This window comes from Stegastes partitus, unplaced genomic scaffold, assembly GCF_000690725.1.
Source record: "Stegastes partitus isolate 25-593 unplaced genomic scaffold, Stegastes_partitus-1.0.2 Scaffold855, whole genome shotgun sequence".
NCBI lineage: Eukaryota > Metazoa > Chordata > Actinopteri > Pomacentridae > Stegastes > Stegastes partitus.
In genome coordinates this window covers 141720-151709 of record NW_007578586.1, presented here as the reverse complement: position 1 = coordinate 151709, position 9990 = coordinate 141720, and the positions used below count along the sequence as shown (strand labels likewise).

The window sequence follows — 9990 nt, the reverse complement described above, 5'->3', positions numbered from 1 at the left end:
TCTAAACCTCCATGTTTAATTAATAAAGTATAATAATTATTTAATCCTTACAGTCCTCACCTGTATATTTAAATTAGCAGGTAAATCAGCTTTTCATATATTATTGCCTTAATCTTCATATGTAAACAAGTCAGGTTATGTTCTACCATGTTCTAGGGCCTCAGTGTTTGAATTAAATATTTTATACCATATAGTCAGGTCTGAATGTTGATGTTTAATGAAGCAGGTAAACTAATAACAGGTGATGCTGTGGGGTCCCATCAGTCGTATTTCAATCAGTCCAGCAGAGCTGTTCATCTGATGTCATCGTGTTTAGTTGAGTCTCGTCCATCCTACATGACAACACGCAGCAGACGGTGCTGTTGGCTGTAACGTCATGTTGTCTCTGCAGACATTACCCCGACGAGCCTCCCCTCTACAGAGACCACTACGATGGCCACGCCTCCTACAACAGTAGCTATGGCAACGGCTACAGCGATGGCAGGAGGACGACCCGGAGGCGCCTGCTGCCGGCCACGCCCACAGGTGAGTGGTATCCCAGAATCCTCTGCTGCGGGTCGCGGCCGCGTGTCCTCGCTGACGTTGGTTTTCGTTGCTCAGGTCGGAAGCCGTCCTTCAACATCCAGTGTCTGAGGCGGCAGGGCAGCAGCGACGACCTGCCCATCCCCGGCACCTACCACCCCACGTCGCCGCCGCGCCGCACACGTGCACAGGTAACGCTGGTCATGTGACCCGTGGAGAGTTTAACTGGATTAAACTGGAGCATCCACCAAACCTGAGGAGGATTTACAACCAAACGTTTTACACTAATCCTGGAAGTAGATCAGATCGTCTGATCATGAGGTTAAATGAGGCTTTTATTTTGTAGAGTAGTGGCTGCACCAGGCTGTGTTCATATCCAGATTTAACGCTATAAAATCCTGAGACCAATCAGAGCCGGTCGAGCAGAAGTTCATCTGAAACTTGACTGTTTGAACGACTTTGAGGATTCAGGTGATAACAGGAAACGTCTTCTCACCTGCAGCAGATGCTCAACAGCTACGAGTCCCGTCACTCCTCCGGCCGCTCCTCGGCGGCGTCCTCGGCGTCCTGGGCGAACCCATGTCCTCGCCGCGGGCGCCTCCTCTACGCGCCGCTGATCCTGGTGGAGGAGGAGGGAAGCCCGCCGTGGGGGGGAGGAGCCGGAGGGGAGGGCAAGAAGGGAGACGCAGGAAGAGGTGAGGACGAGTTAAAGAGTCATCAGAGACCCTCAGACGTCCGGGTTGGATCTGAACAACGGCAGCTGGACTCTAGACGGTGTCAGGTTACAGTCCAACCACATGAAACATGCAGAGTGTCCGTTTGACCCGGTTCTAGTGGTTAACGTGTGAACTGGTGGACGGATGTCCATCTGAAGTGAAAGAATCTAACTAGAATGACCCTAATTACCTGAGGAGGTGATCGACAGCGCCACCTATCAGACACCTACACCGTCTCTCCTCAGGTCGCCCAACCAGCAGTCACATCTCCAGTAATGTAGGTTCCAGGTGAGCTTAGATCCTGAGGCTCTCCACCTGTCAGCCAGAACTGAAGAGTCCAGCTGCCTTTGTTTTTGCAAGTAGCACGTAGCTTAGCTTCATGCTAACACGGAGCAACAAGATGTGTGACGTAACTGAGGTGAAACCCTGAAATGTTGTGTAACTCGCCTCTGTCCTCCACCAGGTGTCAGTGTGACGGGTGCAGCTCCCAGACCGGCCTGGTACGGTGGCCCAGCAGGGACGTCAGGTCGGAAACATCACACACACACACACACACACACAAAGTTCATACGTCCTACAGCAGCCCTCATAAAGTCCACACCGTCCCGTACAGCTGGAGCAGACCATTCAGTCATAAGATGCACCTTAAACTTCATCCCTAACCCAAACCCAGGGATGTGAAGTGAGCTGTCAGCGGCTCAGGCTAGTTTATACTTAACAAAGGAACAAAGGATTGTGGGTCGGACCGGCTGAGCCCGGCAGCTGACATCACAATCCAACCAGATGTAGTCGGGGTTTCTGGAGTGCTGTATTTGATATACTGTGTATTAGGAAGTCCTAAATCTTACTGTGTCGTGTGGAAGTGTGAATATTAGAAGTTCCTGATCTAAACGTGTCATGTGACTGTTGTAGCTCCGCCCCCCTACCGGGCCTACACCACCCTCAGAGTTCCCTCGCAGCTCGGCGCTCAGTTCACGGAGAAGCGAGGATCAGCCGACAGTCTGGTGGAGGCGGTGAGGAAACTGATTGATTACTGATTCCTGATCAGTCCCTGTGCTCGTGGTTCTGAGGTTCATCCTGGTTCTGTTCCGTCTCCAGGTTCTGATCTCGGAGGGCCTCGGGCTTTACGCTCGAGATCCAAAGTTCGTGGCGTTTGCGAAGCGAGAGATCGCCGACGCGTGTCACATGACGGTGGATGAGATGGAGTCCGCCGCCAGCGACCTGCTCGGTTCCGGGAGTCACGGTTTCCTGGGCAACGCTGGCGCCGACCCCGCGGCGCTCTACAGCGACGAGGAGCCAATCAGGACGGGCCGCGATGAGGACGAGCTGGCGGACGAGATGACCTGCGTGACGTCGTTCTGAGCCTCTGGACCAATCAGGGACAGACTGAGGGGGGCGGGGCATCTGTCATCGACAGTTGGACTTTGACGGACAGAACACCTGACCAGTCAGAGAAGGGAGGCGGAGCTTAAAGAGCTAACACTGCTAGCGAGGAGCAGATGAGCGGGCTGTTAGCTTAGCACAGTTCAGACAGAGTTAAACGCTTAGTTGCCCCAAACTGAGCTCCTGCCTGAGAGTTTAGCACTTAGCATCTAGCTAACTAAACCTAAATTAACCGTTGATATCAGCGGCTAGCTTGTGTGGGGATATTTCATACACTCATACAGCTAGCCTAGCGTCGTTAACGATGAAAAAGTAAATTGACAAAGAAACCTTAATGCTGTCTGACACTAATGACGCTAACAGCTAGCTAGCGGCACTGCTAGTGCTACTTGTTGTTAGCTACTGTTGTGCTACTGCTGCTCATGTACGTTTTCACTGTTTGGGTTCAGCACAAGAAATGAAAACATTTATTTATTTTATTTTTCTGATTGATTTTTAAAAATACACGTGTGTTGGATTTTTGGGGGGATTTTATTTTAATAACAAAATGCAGAAGTAAGAACCTGATTTCACTCAAAATGATTTAATAAGAAACAGCTGAAGTACGAGTTGTGTTCATGTGATGAACCCCCGTACGGAAAATAATCGACTCGACACACTGAACCAGAAAAAAAGGGAATTTCTTCTTTCTGTTGGCAAATGAAAACTTGAACTTGTTTTTTCTTCTGATCTCCTTCGAGTGCCGACATCAAACAGTGAAGATGTACAAGAACCGTAACGTTCCAACGTAAACATGGAAACTGATTTCCAACAGGTTGACACTTTACAGTGAACCTCAGACCGAGAACGTCAGAATGATGTGAAAATAATTTTACAATGAACATTTTTGAGATTTTTTTCATAAGATCAATCGTCTAATTTGTCAGAAACTCAAGGAGCAGTTTTACAGCAAACAATAAAACGTTCTAGAAACGTTTTAGTAATGCTGTGACACAGAACGTCACATTCATGTAAAAGCAAACTTTTACAGAACACTTTGTGATGATGATGTTTTAATACGATTCATGTTTTCATTCGTCTGAGAAAGTCTGAATTATAACGTAAAAGTGGAAATTTTCTCTAAAAGTGTTGAAACATTTTTTCAAGTTTTGTCTCATTTGACCTCCGACGTCCAAACGGACTCACCGTCACGTTTTAAAGAAGTGAAGCTTCCAGAGAGAACTGACTGAGTGAACCTGAGGACTGATGAGTGACGGTCTGAGAGAAGGCTTGTCTGTGTCTGATGAACATGATGAACATGATGAACGGGTCAGCGGAGCTTCAACACCAGGCCCGTCGGTCTGCTGTTTCATTAACGTGTGTCTTTATTCTGGTAACTGAACGTGTTGTCTACAAACTACAAACTGAGAAGACTTCTGATCTCTTTTTTTATTTGCCAGTGTTTTTCTTATTCTAGGTGTTTTTTATGGACACAGAGGACTGGATCTTTGTCCGACGGTCCGGTGGTGTTTTTGTCTCGTCTCAACTTTTGTGTTTCCGTTTTCTTTTCATTTAACTTTCTGACGTTTCGGACAGTTTCCCAGCAGCTAAGGGCTTTCTGACTCCACGCCTGGACTTCTCTCCAAACACCTCCTGAGATGTTGAGAACTGCAGCGTTCAGCTGAGGAGCACCTCTGACTGAACCTCCATTTACCTCCAATAAAGACCGAAAACAAGCTGCTGATGGACTCCATGTTTGATCGCACAAACCATCACCTCACACCGACACACACTCACAGCACATGTTTCACAGCATACTGTCATGTTTGTTAGGACCTGACTCAGCAAAAGGAGAAACTCACCAAGGTTCAAAATTAAAGCTCTTATTATTATATAATTTATTAATTTTCCTCCTGCAGCGACTCAATATAATAATAATGATACCAAACCAAAGCCAAGCCGGTGTGGGGTTGTGAGAGAACAGAGTCAGTGGTGTGTGTGTGATGGATGCATGAACTGTGTGTGTGCAAGTGTTGGAAACGTCCTAAACAAAGAAAGCTCACCCAGGACCAGACGGTGTGTCACCAGCAGAGGGCAGCAGAGAGCCGCTAGACCCAGTCAGCAGCACTCTGGGTGTCACAGGTGCTCCTGATTACATCAAACAGAACCAGCAGACGAACCAGAGCCACCCACAGAACCAACAGAACCAGCAGACGAACCAGAACCACCCACAGGACCAGCAGACGAACCAGAACCACTCACAAGATGACCTCAGGGGTCATCACATACTACACTATGACGTTGTTGACCAGCACACCACCTGTAGCGGTCCAGTCTGTCCTCACATCATCGGTACCAGCAGGACCTGTGAAATAATGTAAATATATTTTCTGATTGGGTCACAGGTTTTGTTTATTGAATCTAAATGTATGTCAATAATGTTGGGGGCGTGGCTTCACGTGAACCTGCATTTAGGTGAGTGCAGTGCACGCGCGCAGTCGCGCGTTGCGAAATGACGTCACACGCCGACTTGGTGGCTGTCTGGAGTTGCCGTGGAGTGTGGATTGAACTCGTTGTGGACTTTTGGATTATCTGAAGTTACTGTAGCGGGAGGACGGACCGCTTCACGGAGCTGCTGGGACCGAACCAGCGGTCACGGGACCGAACCAGCGGTCACGGGAGGACTGATGCGCGGAGCCGTGAGTCGATCAGCTGGTGATGGGGTGGGCCACGTGGTCCGAGCTGCTGTGAGGTGGTTCAGGTGTTTATGACCCTGAAGAGCCGTGCAGGTGGTGGAACATCTCTGTGAACTGATTAATGAACTTTACGGACTCTATTGAAAGCCGTGATGTGTTTTGTGCTGTTTGGTGTGTGTGTGTGTTGGGGGGGTCAGAGGCTGGGCTTTGAACCAAACGGATGTATGTGGTTGTCTGTCACTCATCCCTGCTGATAATAGATCCACCTGTTACCTGATCACAGCTGTGACGCTGTGATCGTGGAACTGATCAGTGAGCTACAGACTATTTATTGACATATTATAATGTGACTTTATCTGTTTACCAACATGCTGCACTGCCACATTGTTTACCAACATTATAACTATGACGTTGTGTCAGCTTGGTTCTTGTCCTCCATCACTCTCTGGCATCATATACAGTTTAAACCAGGGGTGTCCAGTCCTGGTCCTGGAGGGCCACAGTCCTGCATGTTCTAGATGTTTCCCTCTGGTTCAGATGATCAGCTCATTATCAAGCTCTGCAGAAGCCTGATAACCATCCTGATCATGTGAATCAGGTGTGTTGTTGGAAGAAGGGAAACATGTAGAACATGCAGGACTGTGGCCCTCCAGGACCAGGACTGGACACCCCTGGTTTAAAGGGTTCATAGTTCTGATGAAACAGAAGCTTTCCTGGTGCAGTAATGACGTTCAGACACAAGGTGGCAGTAAAACCTTCTAGCCCATCGGCAGGAACAGGAACATGAATCTAGATCCTTATTTTGGTTCATTCTGTTCATCTGTATTTAACATCTGAAATAAGAAGCGGCGGTGTCTAACCGGTCTGAATAATTCACTGAAACCCTGTAATCGATCAGAACCTCTGGAGTTCTGAGGTTTAGTCCAACAACGGTGCTTCTGACTTCATCAGATGCTTCATGACAGTGAATCCAGACTCACCTCTGGCTGATGTTTCCTCAGCATCAGAGGAGGTCCAGACTCCAGGTTTGAGCCACCTGATGGAGAATAAAGGTCCAGACACCACTGATCAGAGAATCTGGAGAAGTGGAGAGGGAGGAACCTTCAGCAGCTCAGGTCAGAGCAGATGTTGCTGCAGGAACCTCTGATGAGGTTCTTGAAGGAGTCCAGAGCTAAACGACTTCTTACATCTGCAGATAAGACTTTAAATTAAAAACTTTGCTTTATTGTAATTGTGAACGTAGCCTGAAACAGTTTTGTTCATTTTATAGCACAATGGAAATATTGTGATGATTAATTTCAGTTTAATATAAAACTGTTCTTAAATGTCTCAGTATTGACATAATGCACTGAATCTATATTTAGGACTTCAGTCAGTTAAAGACAACAGACAGAACTCATGATGTGAAGCACATCGAAGGTCGAGCTCAGGTTTAGAATCACGCTGAGAAATGATTTAAGCATCAGCAGATTTCTCACCACTGATAATCTGTGGTTCTGTTCCTGGTGATCAGACTGAACCTCAGGACGCTTTGATTCTGTTTCCAGTGAAGCTGCAGATTTAAACCGTTTAACGCGTCCTTTCTAATAAACGCTGATCGTCTCTCTGACCTTCTGTTTAACCTTTAGCTCTGAACACAGACGTCAGAGACCTGCAGGACAATTAAAGAGATTTACTCGTCTGAGCCTCGAGGCATCGATTCGCTTTCTGCTGCTTCATTACAGAATCACAGCCGATAGGTTTTCCTCCTGCAGCGACTCAATCTGCTTCCTGCTGAGCCGCTCGGATTCACTTCAGCAGGAACATCATGAGATTCTGAATTTCTAAAGACAAACCGACGTCACTTCAATATTCAACATTTAAATTAAGCTGAACAAGTGTCTAGATTTCTCATTTGTCCTGAGACTGACTCACGTGAACCGACGGCGACGTTGCTGCTCCACAGAAAAACTGGAGACGAACAAGATTTGAGTTTGACATTTATCAAAGTTTTATTTGTTCTCTGAAGTCCTGTTTGGACTTTAGGGTTTATTTCAGGTTTCAGTTGCTGTTTGGTTCCATTTACGCTCTGAAACTGTTCAAGAAATGAACGTCTGCTTCTGGACAGATCATCACAACGTTTCTAAAAAACTTAAAAAAAGAAAATAAAATGTTTGTGAAGCTTCAGAAACCAAATAACGCTCTAAAAATATTGATTTTGAAAAAATCTCCTCACTTTCTAACATTTGTCTTTACTGGCAAAGATTTAAAATGTCTCCGCTTTGTACAAAATCATTTTAAAAAGCGTCTCACTTTCTAAAATCTACAAACGTCTTCATCGCTGTACTTTGTTCATTTTTTATAAAATGTCTTTGACTTTAAAATCCGTCCTCACATTAATTTTCCTCACAAACGTGTCCTCAGCACATTTCCTCTATTTCTACCAAAACGGCTTCATTTTCTCAAAAAGTTCAGAAGTTTAAAAAGTGTCTGGACTTCTTTTTTAATCTCTAAAACATCCTGACTTTGAAGAAAGTCCTCCAGTTTCAGAGACATAACAACTTTTAAAAATGTCCCCGTTTGACAAAACGTCCCGACAGGAAGCTGCTGCAGCTGCTTTTAAAAGCTATCTTCACGTCCTCGACTTTAAAAGCTGCCCTCAGTGTACGAAGTGTTCTGACTTTCTCACATCTTCGCCTGATTTTTAGATGTTCTGAATTATCAGGAATGTTCTGTAAAAAAGTCATTTTCCCCCTAAAACTGTAAAAATGGCAGAAATCCTTCAGCTCCTCTGAGTTCTGTCCCTTTTCACAGACGTTCAGGACTCTCTGAACCTGGACCACATCCAGACGTGATCCGTGGACGTATGAACGTATTTATTCGTGGCTCCGGTTTATCTTTTAATTCTGTTCAGCTGCAGACGTTCAATCTGGAAAATAAACCTGAGAGATGAATGAACCTGATGAGAAGGCGACGTCTGACGGAGGAATCTGATTTTATTACGATGAACTCTTATCTGGTTTATTGAAAGACACAAAGAGGAAACGGTTTTATTCAAACGAGGAGATGAAGTGAGGAGATCCATCGTCGTTCTCGTTTCTCTGCTCAAACCAACCAAACCTGCAGATGAGTGAGAACGAGCTGGAAACAGGACGGAAGTTTTTATTTTTATTATTATTATTATTATTATTATTATTATTATTATTAATAATCCATCGACTCTTATTAATATATTATCTATAACTATAATAATGTGAATGCTTCTTTTCCAGACACTAGAACACAATAAACACATAAAACAAAGAAAGAATCAAACAGAACAAAGGATGAGAGATTTAACTCGACATTAATCAGTTTCCTCTTCGTCCTGCTGCCTGACAGCAGAAACCATAAACCTGTACGTGAGAGTTCAGCTGAACTAAAACAACTCAAAGATCAGGATCTAGCGGATCTGTACCTTCAGAAATCAATCAACTGATTGATGGCATCAAACTGAGACCTGAGTCCTGCTCTGGTGGAATCATCTTGAACTCCTGCTTGGAGGTCCTGAACCTCCTCAGAGTCTCTGTCATGGTCCTGCTGCTGCTGAACTCCCACAATGCTCTCTGCTGCCACCATGTCTGTGGTCTGATGGACCTGCTGGGTCTCGTTTTAGTGGTTTTGTGTCTTTTTCTGGTGGTTTTTGTGTATTTTTGTGGTTGTGTTGCGTCTCTTTTTGTCTCTCTGGCGTCGTGTCCTGTTGATGAACGTTTACCAGTTTAACCTGGATGGAATCAGATGACTGGAGCAGCCGTGGTTCTGTTCAGACCCGGTAAACCGGCGCCGTGCAGCCGGACCAGCAGCAGATCCTCCTCCAGCTGCGTGGACGACAGGACGAACACAAGCTGCTGCTGGCGTTGTGTCGCTCAGACAAACGGACGTTAGCGCAGCAGCATCACACGGCAGAGCGTCGATGTGATTACTGGGCCGAGCTGATGAACGGCTCTCAGAGGACCAGAGGAGGAGGAGGACCGGAGGAGGGTATCGATTCAGACGCTGACGGATGAAGCCGCCGTCGTAAATACACTCTGACCTCTGCTCGGCTCGGAGGCGTCACGCCGTTAGTCAGAACCTGAACCACAAAGCGGTCCTTCATCTGCACAGTTCTACCTTCAGACTGTGAACATTCACAGTTTGTTGGATGATCTGATTCATTTAGAACAACTTTCACGTCACCTTCAACCATCTGTGAGTGTTTTCGGACACAAAACCACCAAACTGTCATTCAGAACGACCAGAAAAGGACGTAAAACTATGAATATGTGACAGGAAACATCCAGGAAAGCCTTAAAATGACCAAAACGTCACAAAAAACAACCAAAGTGGAGTCAAGTCAACCACAAAAATGTATGAAACTACCAAAATGTGGCACAAAACTACAAAAACATGACACAAAACAAGCACAGAAAGGTTTGAAATGTAAACGTGAAATGAGCAAAACATCAGAGAACGAACACGAAATGATGCAAAACGACCAAAATGTGACTCAAAACAACTGCAACACGTGTAAAACGTTCATTTAACACAACCACAGAAACGACCACAAACATGTGACCTGCTGGATCTGAAGCTGCTGTTCTTCTGATCACATGACGTAGCTGTGATGCTAGCAGCAGCTGTTGTTGCCTAGCAACAGGAGCAGCAGCTGATTGGCTCCAGCTGATAATTAATCAGTT

At 45.9% G+C, this 9990-nt stretch overlaps 1 protein-coding gene across 1 annotated transcript in view; it reads left to right on the top strand.

Annotated features, from left to right (window-relative positions):
- cacna1fb (calcium channel, voltage-dependent, L type, alpha 1F subunit) overlaps window positions 1–2649 on the top strand; it is a 37848-nt gene extending 35199 nt beyond the window's left edge. The window contains exons 40-45 of the mRNA XM_008293061.1: window positions 392–525; window positions 601–713; window positions 1025–1217; window positions 1702–1764; window positions 2151–2251; window positions 2337–2649. Coding sequence (XP_008291283.1) covers window positions 392–525; window positions 601–713; window positions 1025–1217; window positions 1702–1764; window positions 2151–2251; window positions 2337–2600 — 868 coding nt within the window. The 3' untranslated portion in view covers window positions 2601–2649. The remainder of the gene's footprint in view (window positions 1–391; window positions 526–600; window positions 714–1024; window positions 1218–1701; window positions 1765–2150; window positions 2252–2336) is intronic.
- The last annotated feature ends 7341 nt before the right edge of the window (window positions 2650–9990 follow it).